General features: G+C 51.4%; 1 protein-coding gene across 2 annotated transcripts in view; it reads left to right on the top strand.

Annotated features, from left to right (window-relative positions):
* tle3a (TLE family member 3, transcriptional corepressor a) overlaps positions 1 to 18,541 on the top strand; it is a 50,499-nt gene extending 31,958 nt beyond the window's left edge. Inside the window, exons 4-23 of one of the 2 annotated variants that reach the window (XM_088378622.1) lie at positions 3,159 to 3,283; positions 3,578 to 3,678; positions 3,854 to 3,917; positions 5,100 to 5,144; positions 9,367 to 9,429; positions 9,729 to 9,833; positions 12,763 to 12,967; positions 13,288 to 13,307; positions 14,521 to 14,643; positions 14,727 to 14,777; positions 14,897 to 15,049; positions 15,493 to 15,625; positions 15,710 to 15,885; positions 15,966 to 16,039; positions 16,144 to 16,393; positions 16,825 to 17,072; positions 17,146 to 17,293; positions 17,375 to 17,525; positions 17,703 to 17,779; positions 18,012 to 18,541. In XM_088378622.1, coding sequence (XP_088234748.1) covers positions 3,260 to 3,283; positions 3,578 to 3,678; positions 3,854 to 3,917; positions 5,100 to 5,144; positions 9,367 to 9,429; positions 9,729 to 9,833; positions 12,763 to 12,967; positions 13,288 to 13,307; positions 14,521 to 14,643; positions 14,727 to 14,777; positions 14,897 to 15,049; positions 15,493 to 15,625; positions 15,710 to 15,885; positions 15,966 to 16,039; positions 16,144 to 16,393; positions 16,825 to 17,072; positions 17,146 to 17,293; positions 17,375 to 17,525; positions 17,703 to 17,779; positions 18,012 to 18,119 — 2,319 coding nt within the window. In that variant the 5' untranslated portion in view covers positions 3,159 to 3,259 and the 3' untranslated portion in view covers positions 18,120 to 18,541. The remainder of the gene's footprint in view (positions 1 to 3,158; positions 3,284 to 3,577; positions 3,679 to 3,853; positions 3,918 to 5,099; positions 5,145 to 9,366; positions 9,430 to 9,728; positions 9,834 to 12,762; positions 12,968 to 13,287; positions 13,308 to 14,520; positions 14,644 to 14,726; positions 14,778 to 14,896; positions 15,050 to 15,492; positions 15,626 to 15,709; positions 15,886 to 15,965; positions 16,040 to 16,143; positions 16,394 to 16,824; positions 17,073 to 17,145; positions 17,294 to 17,374; positions 17,526 to 17,702; positions 17,780 to 18,011) is intronic. The other variant, XM_088378623.1, reaches the window with a different exon arrangement.

An 18,541-nucleotide genomic window follows, 5' to 3' on the forward strand; every position in this document is an offset into this window, starting at 1 on the left:
ATAAAAGCAACTTCTTGGCTCTCTTTGTTTGTGTCTTGTCTGGGATTTTTTTTTTGGCCCGTGATTGGAACTTTTCATCGCGTGCTAATCGATTGGTGCGTGTCCTATTTCGACGCTGTTACCCAAGACACATTTTGGTTTGCGGTTGCACTGACCAACAGGACAGCCAAGAGTTAGAAAAGAAACACCACCATGATCTCACGCTAATTGTTTTGTGTTTGTTTTGTGTTGGTGTTGTGCAGAAAGCGAGCCCCCCCCCCCCCCCCCCCCCCCGCCCCGCCCCTCCCTCCCGGTCGGTTGGCAGCAGCAGTGAGAACAATCTCTGCTCTGTCAAGAATTTGAGCCACCTCTGCAAATAGGCCAGTGTGTAATGCCTTGGGCTGGGTGTTCCAGTCAGGCTGGGGTTTCCGTGTAAATAAACAGTGTGGGGGTCTCACAGGGTGGACCCCCCCCCCCCCCCCCCCCCTCCCGGGGTTTGGCCGAGCCTTTGTTGCCTTTAATCCAAGTGCTCTCTATTGCACAGCAAGGGGTGTTGCCTGGCTCAGATTAGGCTCTTGTGTGTGCTTGAGTTTCTCACACAGTCCTTACTTTTTTTTTTGAGGGGGGGGGGCACAACTACCCGCTTCCTCAAACTGGCTGACAAGAATGACAAGAAGACCACTGCTGTGCTCAGACCTAAAAACATGACACAATGACATTTGCATTGGCAACAAGCGCCATGTGAGAACATCACTAAATAGAGGAAGGAGTCGAAAAATATTGCTCCCATTTAAATATGCGTGGCCATAATGTCCTTAATTGCTCATTGACTGCTCCAGTTAAAGATAGGTACAGTACTCATGTCAGTGTCCAAGGTTGACCCTGTAGCAGTATTTGGCGACATTCACTCATTCCCCACTTCCTAATTAGTAGATTGATTTTTACATGACTTGTCTTTGAATATTCCCATGATTGCTGTCACACAGTTGGGAAATACCACATCACCTTCCAACTATTTTTGATTTAATATGTTTCCTGATTGCAATACGTAGCTCTGTTTATGTTCGCTACATGAAAAACAAAAGAAAGCCAGAAAATGGCTTGTGCAATGCATCATGGGATACATTGCTTTTCTGCTCACTCATATTTGGGGTGTATTTTGGGATACATGGAGGGCACTTGACGGCTTACTGCACGTTTGAAAAGCACTAGCAAATGTCGAACTGGCTTTATAGAGCGCTATGGGGCGTGATTCCGCGCAAAGCCACGATAAATCCTCGTGCTGGTGTTCAAGCATCCATCCATGCTTGTGCATCGTGTGAGAACAAGCTAGCGCAAGGATTAGCATGCTAAAAGCTAAAGCATTTTGCCCGCGTGGAGAGGAAAAACTACAGGTTGTAATGTTACAACTGCTTCCTTTTCCCCTTTTGTTTAACACTGGCTCTCATTACCACGTGGTGGTAACAGATTGTTTGAACAGGAGAGAAAAGCCATTCGAAGCTAATTAAGCAGCTATTGCAGGCAGAGGAGAGGACCGAGGAGCACAGGCATTTGGCAGCGCTTGACCCCGCGTGGTATTGATTGACAATGCTGCCGCGTGACTGACAGGCACCGCGAGCGCCGGCGAATGGGAAGCCGGTGAGTAAGTGCGCCGCGTCGCCATTGGACGACAAGTCTTAAAGCCACAGGGGCGTCCCACGTGGGGTAACGCTTCAAAACAAGGCGTCGCGGAGCAGACATGGCTGATGTTAATGTCAGACAAAGGCAATCGGCTGTCCTCGGCGCTGCGAGCAAGCTAAATTAGCTGCGAGGGCGTCCGGGATGTGTCATATGAACCATCACGGAGAAGCCAAGGCTTCGACGCTTTAATTTGATCGTGGATCGATTGGTCATTAACGCGTCCTTCACGGTGTTGCGGAGAGCAGCGGGAGGGAGCAAAGCATCTGATTTGAGGCTTTTACGTCACATATGTGGCCGTAAAGCGTGTCAAGTTGCATCAACGTCTCGCACACAAACAAGTTCATTTCGCTTCCGCGGAGACTGGCGTCGAATTAGAAATGTGCGCGTACACCACCGCCCCCCCTTCTCCCACCGGTGTTGGTCTCACCCAAGAAAACTTTGATTTGGGCGGCAAACGAGCGCGCTAATGAGGACGCGCAATATGTGCATGTCTCGCTCCAATTTGAATGGCCGTTGTGTGTGTGTGTGTGTGTGTGTGTGCGGGGTAGCCAGGGGCGGGGCGGGTGCCTCCACGCGGTGACGTCATCCGTGTGCTGCCGTCACCCCACGTGGGGCCGCCGCCCTCCGATAGGCAGATGTGGCCGTGGTCTTGGCGAGTAATCTGATTGGACAGACAGGCGCTTTCACGGTAGTTCAGCCCCGCTTGCCTGTGTGTGGCAACCGGGCTAAACTGGACAACTGAGGGGGAAACGCGAGATGGTGGAGCGCACCATGTTACGCTTTTAAAGAATCTCCTTTTTTTCCCCCTTTTTTTTTTTTAACACGGAAGGAGCTGTTTCGGAGTCGTATTTTCGCCGCTCTTTCGGGGATTACGGCGGCCAAATTCCTGGGAGGTTCGCGGCGGAGGCTTGACGAGGAGAAAAGTAGTTTTGTTGGAGCTCCGACCGCATCGCCGTCTTCTTTTTGCCCGCTGCTCCCCCCAATGTGGCCGGGTGCGCTCCGGAGACAGGATGCTCCGCCACGCCGTCGTTGGGACGGATTAAACGAGTGGATTGTAGCCCTTTCTCTTCCTCGGTGACGGGTACGTGTAAAACCGAGCGTCGGGTACCGTTTTTCGGCTTTTACGTGACAATTGAGTGGGCAGAATGAACGCGCGCGCGCTCGCTCGTTCGCTCGCTCGCTCGGAGGGAACCATTGCTCTTATGGCTCACCTGGGTTCTCCTCTTCCTTGTAAATCAACATTTGAAACTGCCATCATTCATCCAGCACCTGCGTAAAAGTGGCTACTCCCTTTTCTCCGTAGTGTTTTTAAAGCGAGAATGTGATTTTTGTGCTTGTGTGCCTGCCGCCACCGAATAAGGTCACCCCCGAGGCGCTGCTGTTTCTCCGGCTTCCACTTGGTGATTGCATTATTCTCACAGGGATTATTAGTTGCAAACAAAAGTGCGTTTGATTGTACCCCTGGCGATTAAACCGCGCGCGTCCTTCTCCCAACACAGGCTATTCAGCAACTACACCGACAACAAGCTCCTGGGCCGCCTGCTCTTTTCAACCGTTTCGCCAAAGGACCTGCAGAAATAAACAAAGGGTGGATTTCAAGATGTATCCGCAAGGCCGACATCCGGTGAGAGGGGCTTCCACCTCTGTGCAGTACATTTTTGGCATATTTATTGGCCGTGTTGACATGGCTCCCGGCTGTGTTGTGTCTCGTCGACAAGGTTATGTTTCAAGGATACATGGCAGATTCATGTCTTGGTTTTGAATTGCTATTTGACGTCCCGCCCGTTCATTGTGTCCGTCGGTAACCGTCCCAATTGGCGTTAACGTCGAGATGAGAGCCATCTTGGCTTGGCTCCTTCACAAAAGCGAAGCTAAAAACTCGTGACAATGTTTTTCCCCTCCCCTCGTTGTATTTCAGGCTCCTCATCAGCCCGGCCAGCCCGGCTTCAAATTCACCGTAGCGGAGTCGTGTGACCGAATTAAAGATGAATTCCAGTTCCTCCAAGCCCAGTATCACAGGTACTGTTGACAAAAGATGTCAGCGCTCACACGCTCGCTTGCAGTACTTTGCCAGGTGAAGGCTAATATTTAGTTGCACGCGGAATAGAAATGCCCTGTAATCCGTTGCCAAGTGGTTAAGTGAGTTATGCAAGTGACAGAGCGCCTGTAATTGACACCTTCTCTCCTATTTTAGTCTTAAGGTGGAGTACGACAAACTGGCCAATGAGAAGACGGAGATGCAGCGCCACTATGTCATGGTAAGATCACGTCGCCACGGGCAGCAATTATGAGCCCGATCTGGGTTGCGTGGCGTGGGACGGCCTCTATTGTCATCACCTGTGCGGCTCGGCTCGGGTGTCGCGCGAGATCCCCCCCCGGAGGGTTTGACGGTTGTTACGAGGGGTGGGAGGGGGTGACTGACAACGGTGGTGGGTCGGGGCTCCCCTTGATCTCTAAAGGTCGACCCCGGTGACCCCTCCTCCCTCTCGGGTGTGTGCCGATCTGATTATTCTCCTAGGAGACTTAACGCTCGCTCATGGGGCGTTTGGGAAAATGCGCCCCAACAAAATGGAGGCGTCTCTTTTAGCACAAAGCTCCAGTGTGGTTTTGGAAAACATAGGTGTGCCTGTGACGCGGGATGTTTTGCTGCCACCTGACGCAATGAGAGCGCCCGCTGTCCCAGGTAAACATGGCGGGGGCGCTTCAAGCCAAACCATCATTTTGGGAGGGGAGGGGAGGGGGGGACAACATGTCAGGCGGTTAGGTAAACACGTGAGGAAGTACGGGGTATCAGCTTACACTGCAGGGGCTCTGATCTCAGACAGAAGGGCTCTCTTGTTTGAGACTTTTCTTTTTTCTTCTTCAACGCTAATGGACTGAATAATGCATTTGGCTCGTCAAAATAGACACTGACCGGAAAGCCATTTCTGGCCCGGCCGCCACCTGTGGCCTGCCCGTTCGGCCGGATTCAGTCAGACGCTCTGACCTGAAATCACAAGTGTTGTGCAAACACTTTAGAGTGAGTAAATAGATGTCTGAGGGAGACCGCCGATCAAAACATTGAACGCTTTGATGCTCTGCGCCATCAGCGGAAAAACACAAAGTCAATTTTCTGGCTGTTTGTCACACTCGGATGTGATTTTGCGTCTCATCGATATTGACGGCCATCCCGATTGCGACCCGGCCGGCGCATTTGGAACGGCGTCATTCAGATATCGATCGCGTCTCGACGGCGGAGGTCAAACAAGAGGAACACAGAGGCTTTGTTTGGCTCTTCAAACGATTGTCATCCTCGTATGAACTCGTTGATAGAAACAATCGAGAGTGGCCGCAGAAGAGCAAAGCATATGTTCACCGTTAATCCTTCTCGTGATGCAAATTGAAATCGGAGAAATCAATGCCAAACGACTGACTTGATACGTTTCCTGTTTTCTTGGCAGTACTACGAGATGTCTTACGGACTCAACATTGAGATGCACAAACAGGTAGGCACCATCTTTGTTGCTCACCGACAAATGTCGTCTTAGTCAAATGAGACGATTGTCTCGCTCGCCGCTCGCAATCCGGGATTTATCTCAGCCCGTTGATTAGATTGAAGTTGACTTTGGCTGGCTGGACCTTTGACTTCCTGATTAAAGAAAGCGCATGAAGCATCAGGGTCAGGGATGGTCGCTAATTGCAGGAAGGAGGACAAAAGTCACGCCTGGCGTTATCCCGAAAGATAGCAAGCGTCTGCTGTTGCCTCACGCACACACCGAGCCACCAAATCCTTCAAGTGGTTCTATCTTGCGAGATTGTCCTTCGTTAAGAGTTGATTTGTCCCCATAATGGGATCTAAAACGAGTCGGGGCCGACAATCTGAAATATTAAACGCGTTCATGATTTATGAGTGAGAATCTGCAGGCGTGTGAAAGGGGGTGAAAGGAATGTCGTCAATTAAAGAAGCGCAAAGTGTCAAACGTGAAGCCAAACGATGTCTTGTATCGTGGCTTCCCACCGAGTGTTTTCCAAAGCAAGTCTTGACTTCATCCCGCAATGCTCCGATCTTCAGGCACACGGGAAACATTGGCAGTTGGGCGCATCGCCAAAAGTGTCTGTCCTTGTTTGTTTTTGTGACATCACGTGTGAGGAAGTCCAATTTCAAACCACGGGTGCAGACAGCAAACAATCGGACTTGTCTGTCTTTGTGCTTAGCTTGATTCTTGACTTGGGGTTTTGCTTTGGTCTCAGACGATATTTTTTAAAGCCTGGTTCTTGAGTTGGTCCTTAGACTTGCTTCTGGACATGGACCTTGAAACAGTTTTTGCCAGGTCCCAGACATTTTTTTGTTGACTGGGTCAATCCTTTTTTTTTCGCCTTGATTTGGTATCTGACATTGGATTTGTTGTAGATCTTGCCAGGGTTTTGACTCGGATTTTTTTTAATTTGACTTGAAAACCCCTGTAACGATGTCCCCGTGCCTATTTAGCTGACGCAGCTGTCTTTATCATGTGGCTCCAGTGAAAAGCGCTGTTGAAGTGCATTAAACACACAGCTCAAGTCGTGGGATCGCCCGGCTGGTGTTCAAAGCGGCGGGCGCGCTGGTCCCTCCCCCCGCCACCCCCCCGCTCGCTGGCTGGCTGGGCTAATGACAGCGCCGGAGGCGTAGGGTGATCCATCAGAGTCTGGACCGCGTGTCACATGTCTGTCAGAGCCGGGGCCGCTCTGATAGCTTCTGTCAGGCACTTATCGGCGGGCCGGCGAGGGGGATGGGAGCCCCCAGCCGCAGAACAGAGACGAGTCGGGGCGACAACCCCGGCCGGCTTTGTGTAAACAGGTTAATCGACTGATCCATTTTAGCAGCTCCCTTTTTTTTTTTTTTTTATCAGGAACCTCAAAAGAGCTGCTGGAAGTGCTTGAATAATTCATCAGCGGGGCTCTAACCTGCCGACCGGCGTGTTTGTGAGCAAACAGTGTGGGCCCCATGCAGCTCCCCTAGCTTCTGCTCAGGCGGGGGGGAGGGGCCGCGTAGATGGCGAGCGGTTAACACGCCAGGCTGGGATGGATTATTGGATGCACACAAGCATATTACTTTTCTGTAAGCAGAATTTATTCCAAGCTGAAGAAATCCATTCCTTGAAGCCTGCCTTCGTTCCTCACGGCGCGACGTAATTCACATTCCGGCCCCGGCGGACGCAGATCAAATCTGATCTGGCTGCAAATCATATATGATGGCACACGTATGATGTCTAATCACACTCATCTGGTGCTTGTTACCTGAAGACGTCATTCAGGAATGAGAACCGAGGCTGTGGGATTTTTTTTTTTTTTTTTGTAGTAGCGAACACAGCAGCGGGGCCAAAACAAACACGGTCAGCCAGAGGACGTGTCTGCCGTGTCGGCATGCGGAGGAAAGCGCAAATGGCCGCCATTTTTATTTCCCGCTCCTTCTTGAATCCCGGTCAGGTTGTGGAGCGGCCGCTGACGGCCGCGGGCAAACGCCTCGCTGACAAAGCGGCGCCAGAGTGCTCTTAAAGTGGTGCTACACAAGTCCGAGGAGCTGTAATTGTGTAGCGGCGGCCTCTCAAGGGCAGCGCTGTCATCTGCTCCAAGTGACAGCAAGCGTCCGTGAGCAGCAACAGGGAGAAACTCTCTTTTCTGCTTGAGTCCAGTCGACAGCCCGTGCGTGCATTTCCGCGTTTGTGTGTTGAGCGAGTTGCCGAGGGCCCGGCGGATGAGCCACCTCTTGACCTCTCTGGGCCAGCTGTCACGGCGACACTAAGCTACAGAGGAACGGGCCGTGCGCTCAAGGCCTTCTCGCAAATCTTGTCAAATGTTGGCCCGCTATTGACATGGCTTATCTGGACAAACACGGATTACGCAGGCCGGCTTGCCTTTCCGAAGGCCGTTTTTGAGCTCCGGCCAGAGCCGCCCTCGAGTGCATTAATATGGTCGCTGGCTGGCTCGTAAACAGCCTTTATCTTCATTGCTTGTTGATCACTTTTATTCCTTTATTGGGGTCAATGTTTTTCTTTTTATGCAGAAAATAATCTAGCGCCTGGTCTCGAGGACAGCTCTGATAGCAATCTGTGCTATTTGTGACTTCACAGCACTTTTTCAAACAGCCAAGCTTTTATCTGGCGTGTGTGTGTGGGTGTCACGGCGGAGGCGTGATGGCCATTGCAAAGTCAAATATGTCAACAGTGTGTTATCACGTTTGGCAATGATTCATGCAAACAGAACTAACACGACACGTCACGGGACTAGACTGCGCTGTAAATTTTGACATCCTTTGTCAACGAAAACGACAAACAGAAAAAGGCCAGAATGATGAAAGTTGAACCAAAAAGGAGTCGAGTCACTTTTTAATGGCGAGCTCTCGTGCTGTTTTTTCTAATTTGAAGATAATGGTCAGCCATTTTTTTTTTTTTTCAATAGGGAAAATCTAGTCAGAAACTAATCGGCAGGTTGGCCCAGACTATTATTATATTACCATTATAATATATTTGTAATGAGAGATGATAAGTCTTTTTGTAAAATGAGCTAAAATCCAGTCCCAAAAATGCCATCTGTCTGTCGGTCCATGCTAAGTGGCTATCCGTGTTGCAGCCCGGGTCAGCGGGTCTCGTGGTGTTGCACATTACTCTCCAATCTCTCGCGCGCTAATACGTCAGGCTGGCATTTCCGCCATGTGTCATAAATAAGCTGGCGCTCGGCTCCAAATGAAAAATCCTAGCGAGTCCCCCGTGATGTGTTTGTGTTCCGCAGTGGCCCTGGGATGAACTGCAGCTCATAAATTCCATAGATGATGTAGCTTTGGCACTGTTATTTTTCTGCTCCCAGTGCAGAGCTTGAACCTGAACACTCTCATCTTCCATCCTTGGAAGAAAAGAGCAAGGCAGAGCAAGCCAGCTGTGCAGTGTTTTTACAAGGGGGGGAGCGATCGCTCCCTCCACCCCCCCACCCCCCTTTGCTCTCTGTCTCTCATTTTTTTTCAAACCAGGCATTCATTTGCAACATTCATGTGATCGACAGGCCGAAAATTCAATTTAATGACCTGCCTCCGAGCACGTAATATGATTTTAAAGCCTGTTACGGTCAAAGAGAGGTTCCATTTGCATAATGATCCCGGCAAGATAGGGCCGCAGCCGTTGCCATGGCGCTCGCTAGACAGGCGGAAGAATGGGGGGAGGGAGGGAGGGAGGGGTTGGCAGTTGCTCCGCGCTGACAAATGGAGCAGGAAAAAGGCGCTGATAAGTTTGCAACGTGTTCCCCCTCGAGGTCATTACGCCTTTTTTTACACGGCGCATGCAAAGTGGCCCAAATGTCACATGTAAGTAAACCAGCAAATTTGTGGGCCTCAGTCGTCGGGGTGTGGTTGTGCGGTTTAACATGGAGGTTAAGTGCAGGACGGAGAGCAAAAGCCTGCCAGAGAGAGAGACAGAGAGAAAGAGGATCCTCTCAATCTGCCGCCGCCGCCGCCGCCGCCGCCTCCTATCCGTTGAGCGTGGAGTGCACTCTCAGCACAGCTGTGCTCCATCCCCCTGGGCTCGCCTAATGTTTTAAATCTTTCAAATGTCAATATCACGCTGTTTAGAGGATGTTGAGTCAAGCAGTTCTGATTGCCGCAGTAATTGACTTAATCGGTGTAAACATTAAAGGCGGGGTTACGCCGTGCCACTGTCTGTTTCATACGTATTTCCACGTCTCCTCTCTGTTGTCTTCCAGACGGAGATTGCCAAGCGGCTCAACGCCATCTTAGCGCAAATTATGCCTTTCCTGTCACAAGAGGTAAGCTTTCAACGTAGCGCCATCACTTGATGCCGAGATTGGACCACTTGACGATAAACACGCAGCGGAAGCTCCAAAGTCCAACATGGCCGACTCTCGATTTATTGCCATTTCAAATGGAGGATTCGCGGAGAGCTAATCGACTGCTGATTTTGATCATCCGTTCGTCGTTTAGGCGCCTTTGTTTCAAATTGTCCAAATCCTCCCAATTTCAGATTGTTGAAGTGCCGTGGTTGAATATTAGCAAATAGCATTTGATACAAAACCATTCATGCGTGTGTGTTGATGTCTTGCCACAGCACCAACAGCAGGTTGCTCAGGCAGTGGAGCGGGCAAAGCAGGTCACTATGACTGAGCTGAATGCCATCATCGGGGTACGTGGACTTCCCAATCTGCCTCTCACCGTGTGTACCCCTTTTTTTCATTCTTTTCTTGTTTTGCGCTCATAACGCGCAATAGCTAGCGTACACTCTGAATGCTTTTCATGTTTTGATCTGTTGATACTATTGACGCGCAGTAACGTCGACTTCTCGTGTGACCCGAATATGTATGTATGCGTCCAGTAAATGCATAAATAAGTCTGTATTAGCTCCTAACGGAGCCGTGAAGTGTTGTGTTGCTCCCGCTCGGGTCTTCGCTGCCTTGTTGTGCGTTTATAAATGAGATCCTGAGAGCTCTCGAGAATCCTCCTCTCAGCCAGTATTGCTTTAATTGGTTAAGGTTTTAACGAGGAGCCTCATCCCTCACTGCTGACCTGGATAGCTGCGGGAATTAAAAGGCTGAGGGTGAGCACAGCACAGCACACAAGCTGAGGCAGCCAGCGCTCGCAGCAATTGGCCATCCCGCCCGCCTCTGCTGCCCGCTGCCATCTGTTCCTCATTGATCAGCACCCTCCTCGCTCGCTCGCTCGCTCGCGCCGCCCTGATTGGGTTCAGCCTCTGATAAGTGATGGACTCCGCTCGCAGAGTCCTTAGCGGACGGCGGCTGGTTCTGCGGGCTGATTGGAGCCACCTATTGGAAGTCAATTGATGCCCCTCTTGGGGACTTTGTGTTCCTGGATGATTTTTCCACAGAATTTGTCAGAGTAGATCTCTTGAGACTATGCATTTTTAGACTTCTTTTTTTAATTCCACTTAAGGAATGCGGCTATGCCACTTTAACAGCTTCAACAGCTTTAACCTTGTTCCATTGTGAGTGTTGCGAATCACCCTGATTCCACAACTTGTAAATATTAGTTCTACTCAAAGGGACTCAAAAATCAAGTATCATACATTTAGAACTTTTGATCAAATTTCACTCAACGCTGTGTGTGAAAAAAAAAAAAAATTCTGACTCATGATTAGCTAATGTGTCAAACAGCTACTGTGTAGCGCCAACTACTGGTGAGGAGGACTTAGTCAACATCAAATTGTTTTTTTTAAGCATCAATGGCTGGTATCAGTAACCTTCACAAGTACCCGATAAGCTTGAGATAAGGCCGGTATCGGGCTAATACCTAGTATCGCTACTTTTAATTACCTTTTTTTTGGGGGGGGGGGGGGGGGGCATTTCTTGCAAAGAGTCCATCTGCTATTTTGGTGGCACTGTGGTGGTACCATTCTGTTTTTCTTTTTTGACGCCCACTATATATTATGAAGCAGTCAAGTCCTCGCCCCCCCCGGGTTGCTATCGCTGCAAGAGATGTAGCTAGTGTATGTTTTACGACCACCTTGCCATCAGTTATTCATTCATTGAGGAGAAGCTGTGCAAGGCATGCCAAAACGCTCATGCATATTGCAAAGCAAGGTGGGGTGAAAGAGCGGGCCAGGCAGCCTTCAGGAGATGGCTCCATGCCTTATTGATGGGCTTGAGGGCCATTAATAGGATGCAACTAGGGCAGCTGCTTGTGTCGAGATGACGGCCAACGCTTCCACTTTGAGTCACTAATAGGCCAAACGTCCACCTTGCTCACATTTACTTTTCCTGCAGGATGTGCAGATGACTTTTTAATTTATGTAGAAAAAAAAAAAAATGTATAAGTGCGCACCATGAGCAATGCAAGTGAGCTGGCGGAATGAATCGAGCTGACGTAGTTTTATCAAGTCCAGGAAAGAAAGTGTCTCTTAATCATGGAAGATTCATTTTGAAGAGAAAGTGTATAGCGACTCCTTTATTTATTTTTGTCTTGCTTTACGGTTCTCTAATGAGGGCTCTTGCTGATCAAGCGTGCATATTAGCCATCGGTGGCTCATTAAACACAATGAGCGAGGATGGCGACCCTTAATTTCCCTCATGGACGCAATATTATAATCCTTCTTTTTTTTCCTCCGGTGCTCCCTGGATGTAGTTTGTAATCACGTCGGGCGAACGTCCAGGTTTCAATGTCAAGTCGTGCCGTTTTCCAGGACAGCTTTTCTTTCTCCACTGCGGAAGAAGAATGCAAATCCTCGGCAGCGCGCCGTTTCACCTCCCCGATCTTTAGTGGCCGATATCGGTGAAGTGGCGATAATGGCCGCCGATTGAAGCCATTCTTGTAAAAGCGCCCGTCCTAACAGCGGCTGAATTATTCAGCTGGCTCGCAGACGGGTAATAAATTGCTGATGTTTTTATTGGTGTCTCAGCTAAGTATTATTTAACCTTGCTTTAAACTGCTTACTTCCATGCTAAGGGGCTTTTAACTCCCATCCATTTCCCCGTGCCTTTCAAATATTGATGGCGAATATGGGAGGCTTGAGCCTGTGCCAAGGCGGGACCCCCCCCCCCCTCCCTCCAGACGCACACTTGGAGCAGCGAGACGACCGCAGTGCCAGCTCTTGGCACTCGGCCTTCCTTGGGTCGTTTGAAGTTGCCCGTGCAAATGGTTCATGTTGTTAATCCAGGAACATGAATATGGCGGGAGGTCGCTGGGGAAGTTGCTTTCCGCTGTTGACGCTTTCCGCCCGCCGTCACGTCCTCGCATTGCTTAAGAGGATTGCTCACCGCTGGAGCAGAAAGTGCTGCGCTTCTCTTACCTGAAGTGAAATGTTTACTCTCCATTAAGTGCGTGTCGACTCAAAGTGGCTCTTTGTCGTTCTTTTGCTCGCCGCGCAGTCAAGCAAGCATTCATCTGGTAGACGGGAGCGAACACGAGTCAGCGTGGCTCCTCTCTAGCGTGCAAAGCTACGTTCGGCACGGTCCGCAAATAGCGCCGGCCGCCCGCCCGCCCGCCCGGGGGGTGGCATTCTGATCCCGACACTAATAGAATGTGTCAATGTGTTAATATGGTCAACAGATCAGCCTGATTTGCGTTTAGCGCGTGTTCTCTCCTTGCCTTTTCCCTGTGACCCACTGGGTGTCTCGCGTGTCCATTGGCAGCAGCAGCAGCTCCAGGCGCAGCACCTCTCGCACGCCGCCCACGGGCCCCCCGTCCAGCTGCCCCCGCATCCCTCCGGCCTGCAAGCTCCCGGCATCCCGCCCGTTACGGGCTCGGGGTCGGGCCTGCTTGCGCTGGGAGCCCTGGGCGGCCAAGCCCACCTTCCGGTGAAGGATGAGAAGAACCACCACGATCTGGAACACAGAGGTGAGGCCCAATTAGCGACAGACGCGGCAAAACGGTTTCTCTCCTGAGGTGACGAGCGAGCGCTTCCTGTCTGTTCGCATTCCGTCGAGGTAATGAGCTGGTACATTCCCAGCCCGTGACCGCATAAGCCGTTGAACAGCTTTAGCTCGCAGATAAGCCAGGCCCCGATGCCCTCTGCTTGATTCTCACACGTTGTGCCAGGAGACGTCGATGACAATACACTAACTGGCTTCTTTTTTCTTTTTCTTCTGCTTGACGCGGTCTTCTTCGTGGTGACCGCCGCCGCCGCCGCTGCCGCCGCCGCCATGTTTGCCACGCAGAGAGCACGGTGAGTGTGAAAGTAAGGATGACTTTTTCTGCTGCTGCATTGTTGTCGAGCAAATGTGTCAAAGTGGAACACCATTGCCTCCAAATTCTGAGATTGGGAGAAATCCAAAATATGAAAAAAAAAGCATATCATCCCCAAGGGAAGCCGTGTCATTTCATCTCAATTATGGAATGATTTGATTGATGCCTTCCGCTGTCTCACTTGTTGGAAAGTGTTTTGATTTCCTCGTGGGCGGACTTTCCCAAGCGCTTAATCCGAATGCTTGTGCGGGTTTGGCATTCTGTAGGCTCAACGGGTTCGGTCGTGTCTGAAGAAATGGAACTCCGGGGGTGATTAGCCGGCGGCCTTTTCTTTCTTTGTTTGTTTGTTTGCGCGCTCTCCTCCCAGGTCATGTGATAGCCCAATGGCTGACTTTGCTTAATGAGTCACGCTAAGCATCCCTTTAAAGGTCAGCCATTATACAGACAGAGGGAGGGAGGCCCGTCGCCCGGGCTGCCAGTCCGTCGGCCATTGTTCGCTTCTTCAGCCCGCCGCCGGCTTGTCCGCATCGTGGCTTTTGTTCCAGCGAGGGGGAGCCGCTGGACTCCGGCCCAGTTCTTCCCATTCTGTTGGCGTTGGGAGCGCGCTGTCTACGTTTGCATCGGCCGGCGCGCGGACTCCGGCCGGCGAGAAGCCCCGCCCGGTCCGTCCCACGGTGCCGCGCTCGCTCGTCTTTCTGACTCAAAAGCCGAGCTGACGCGGCGCCCGAGCGCGGTGCGGCCATCAATGCCCGCGACGGCCACATTGTCTCCTCCCCCCCCCGCCCTCTCTCACGCTTAGCCCGAGTGACTCCAGAGAAAAGGCCCTCTGTTCAGACACAACACTCTGCTCATGTCCCCGTGAGGTCGTTTGTTGTCCAGCTATGAGAAGGAGGGAGCCCCGGCTTAGAAAACAAGCCGTCCTCCTTTCAGCTCGGATAAAGGCCCGTTCTGTTGTGCGGCCAAAGACAGGCTTGTGTGTGTGTGTGTGTGTGTGTGTGTGTGTGTGATTGGGCTTGGCTGATGTCACGGCAGTGCTGCTGGCTCACAGCTGCATTTGAAGAGTCTGCAGCATCCATAATTGCGCGAATGAGACGCGTTTAGTGTTTGCCTTGGCACAGGGCGTTCCTTCCCTGTGAGCAACTTGTAACGGATGAATGATTCACTGCTCGATGAAAAGCTAATCAAGCTTTTGTTTGCCTTTTCAGAATAACTCAATATCGCCATCGGAAAGCTTACGCACGGCCAGCGAGAAGCACCGCAGCTCCTCCGACTACAGTTTGGACTCCAAGAAGCGCAAAGTGGAGGAGAAGGATAGCATGAGCAGATATGTACGGCCCCTGAAAGAGACCGACTTTTTTTTTTTTTTACCCCAAAATCATTGTGTTTATTCATAAGCTCTTTATTGTCACAGGACAGCGACGGAGAAAAAAGTGACGACCTGGTGGTAGATGTTTCGAATGAGGTGAGCATATAACCTGTTGGACCGGACAACCAGGTCTGCCGTCTAGCGGCGAAAAGTGTTATCACAACTTCAAATGACCTTTTTTGAATCACAAATTTCAACCTGTCAACTTTCTCCAGGATCCCGCCACGCCTCGGGCCAGCCCGGCGCACTCGCCGCCCGAGAATGGTATCGATAAGCCTCGCCCCCCCAAGAAGGACACACCCAACAGCCCCGCATCAGTTGCGTCCTCCGGAAGCACGCCATCGTCCAAGGCCAAGGAGCTCAGTCATGTAAGAGTTAGTTCAAAGTAGGCCAGCAAGGGGTTTTAAAAAAGCCAGTAAAGGGATATGTCCGAATAAATCTCTGAGGTTTTTGGCAGCGGATTAGCGAATGGCTGTCTATGCTTTAAGTGCACGACTAAACGTCAGGGATAATATTGTCCTGAATCAGGATCAGTCGGGTCCTTGCCGTTAATAGCTCAATGTATTTAACTATTCCAGTTTTTTTTTTTTTCCCCTCTCTCTGCCTTGCTAAAAGATTAAAGCCAAAGCAGTAAAAGGATCAAAAGTGCCTATCCCCATTGTGCTTGTAATAGGTTTTTGAATAAATAGCAGTTTATGGCTGCGCTGGACTCTGCGCGTTGTCAGAATTAGACGGGATTAAGTACACTTTGCTCTCAAATCGTCCGTCTGAACGCTGCCCAGATTGTGAGCGCTTCTGGTTCCCTCGACAGAATGACAAATCCTCCACGCCTGGCCTCAAGTCCAACACCCCCACCCCGCGCAACGAAGCCCCCACCCCTGGCACCAGCTCCACTCCTGGGCTCAGACCCATCCTGGGCAAACCACCAGGCATGGAGGCCCTCGGTCGGTAACGTTCTCTTTTCCGTCCGGCGCCGGCCGGGCTTCCCCATCCCGTTTGCGTGACGCCATCGGTGGCTTTTTCTCCAGCCGCCCCGGCCTTGCGGACGCCGCTGTCCATCGCGGGCTCCTACCCGACACCCTTTGCCATGATGGGTCATCACGAAATGAACGGAGGTCTGACGAGTCCCGGCGTCTATGCCGGTCTGCACATTTCCCCTCAGATGAGCGCCGCGGCCGCTGCGGCCTACGGACGCTCCCCCATGGTAACCCGGCCTCCGTGTTGCTCTTCCTTATCGCTAATCATGAAGCGGTTCAATCAGATGCCGCTTTTGGTCTCTTTCAGGGCTTTGATCCTCACACCCACATGCGAGCCCCAGGACTTCAATCGAGCCTCACGTCCATCTCGGGAGGCAAGCCGTAAGTGTCGCACCTTATTTACTGCAGCTGCGCTAACCCCCAGCTCGTAATGTGAAACCTTAACAGTAAATCTAAAAGCGTTCTCCCTGCCCACCGGCCCCCAGCGCTTATTCCTTCCACGTGAGCGCCGATGGCCAGATGCAGCCCGTGCCTTTCCCGCCCGACGCTCTGATCGGGCCCGGAATCCCGCGCCACGCCCGTCAGATCAACACGCTGAGTCACGGCGAGGTGGTGTGCGCCGTAACCATTAGCAACCCCACACGCCACGTCTACACGGGCGGCAAAGGCTGCGTGAAGATCTGGGACATCAGCCAACCGGGCAGCAAGAGTCCCGTGTCCCAACTGGACTGTCTGGTGAGGCGCGCCGCTCACTCATCGCCAACATTTTCTCCAGCGAGTTTGTTATTTTGGCAGGTGACAAATGCTCCTAGCGGCTTAGGACGATGGCTTGTTTGGCCACACGGCGCACACATCGCGATGACAGCTTGACTAGAACAAAAACAAGCCAGCTCTCATTGAATAATAACATGCCCTCTAGACCGCAACATTTGTGAAGGAAGGAGCCGATGACTCTGACATGTCATTTTGCAAAGAATAGAAAGACAACAAAGGAGACGGGACCGTAAACATCTGCTGAAAAGCCCGCCGACGCGCCCTTATCGATTTGTTATGACAGCTGGAGTTTGATTCGCTTTGCTATCTTCTTAAATCTCCCAAAGCCGGCCCACCCGCCCGCCTGGCCCCGAGCACATATTGATTTGCTTTTGTGTCCCCTCGTGCGACAGAACAGGGATAACTACATCCGCTCGTGTAAGCTGCTGCCCGATGGCCGCACATTGATCGTGGGAGGCGAGGCCAGCACGCTGACCATCTGGGATCTGGCCTCTCAGACGCCACGCATCAAAGCCGAGCTCACCTCCTCCGCGCCGGCGTGCTACGCCTTGGCCATCAGCCCCGACGCCAAAGTCTGCTTCTCCTGCTGCAGCGACGGAAATATCGCCGTGTGGGATCTCCACAATCAGACGCTCGTCAGGTGGGAGGAAAGGAGGCGGCGCTAGTGTTTGGTTTCTTTTTTCACGTGGGTCCTGCTGTGATTTTGCTCGCAGGCAGTTCCAAGGTCACACAGACGGCGCGAGCTGCATCGACATCTCCCACGACGGCACCAAACTGTGGACGGGCGGCCTGGACAACACGGTGCGCTCGTGGGATCTGAGGGAGGGTCGCCAGCTGCAGCAGCACGACTTCACCTCGCAGGTATGACGGCCAACCAGCAGCCAACCAGCAGCCAACGCAGCGCTTTGGGCCACTGAATTACGCGGACCGCTCTCTTTGCAGATCTTCTCGCTGGGCTACTGCCCGACGGGCGAGTGGCTGGCCGTGGGCATGGAAAGCAGCAACGTGGAAGTGCTGCACCACTCCAAACCAGACAAGTATCAGCTGCACCTGCACGAGAGCTGCGTGCTCTCCCTCAAGTTCGCCTACTGTGGTACGAACACACTCGGAATGCCAGAGATGAAGTTACGGATTGTAGCATATTTTGAAAAAGAATACAATGGATTAAATTCATGATTTTTTTTTTTTTCAAGGTACTCGCTCACTTTTTTTTATATGTTGTATTACGATAGTTTGACTAATGCCCCCCTTTTCTTTTTTTGTCGACCAGGGAAATGGTTTGTTAGCACCGGGAAGGACAACCTGCTGAACGCTTGGAGGACTCCCTACGGCGCCAGCATATTCCAGGTATGAAGATCAAGCTTTTCTTTCTGCCAGTGGTCCAAAAGCATGCACTCGCTTGGACCGAGAGGAAGGTCACGGCGAAGGCCATCTGCTCTCCCATCAGTGAAATTGACTTGACGAATAAATGGCTTGCAAGGCGCCACCGGACGATGGCTCCAATCTAATTTAGCGGCGTACTCCGCTGATGTTCCTCACTTAACTGAAGCCTGAAATGTTTGTCTTTGTTCCTCACCAGTCCAAGGAATCCTCGTCCGTCCTGAGCTGCGACATCTCCACGGATGACAAGTACATTGTGACGGGCTCTGGTGACAAGAAGGCCACGGTGTACGAGGTGATCTACTGAAAACTTTGGCGGCCAGCACGCTCGCGCTGAGGACGGCTGCGCTTCTCCTCCGTGGACTTCTCACAGACAGCATGGATGTTGCCTGCAGCCCCCTCATGGAGGTTTGGCAGTGCCAGACTGAGGTGGATGTTTTTTTTTGGCCCCCGGATGTTGTGACCTTCGGCTCTGCACTTCCTCACTCATCCAACTAACACTTGTACAGCGAGATCAGTCCCCAAAGGCACTAAGAAGAAAATGTTTTGCAGGTTTTTTTTTTTTTTGTTGTTGTTGCTTTGTTTCTCGGATATTTCTTCTTTTTATTTGAATGTGGAAATAACGTTCCATGACACAACTAGAAGCGGCGCTTCGCTCTGGAGTTTCACGTCGGAGGTCCTGTGAAAAGTGTACATAATGGAGTTTAAAAAAAAAACAAAAAAACAGAA

Source organism: Syngnathus floridae, chromosome 6 (assembly GCF_059516105.1).
Source record: "Syngnathus floridae isolate MCC-2025c chromosome 6, RoL_Sflo_1.0, whole genome shotgun sequence".
Classification (NCBI taxonomy): Eukaryota; Metazoa; Chordata; class Actinopteri; order Syngnathiformes; family Syngnathidae; genus Syngnathus; species Syngnathus floridae.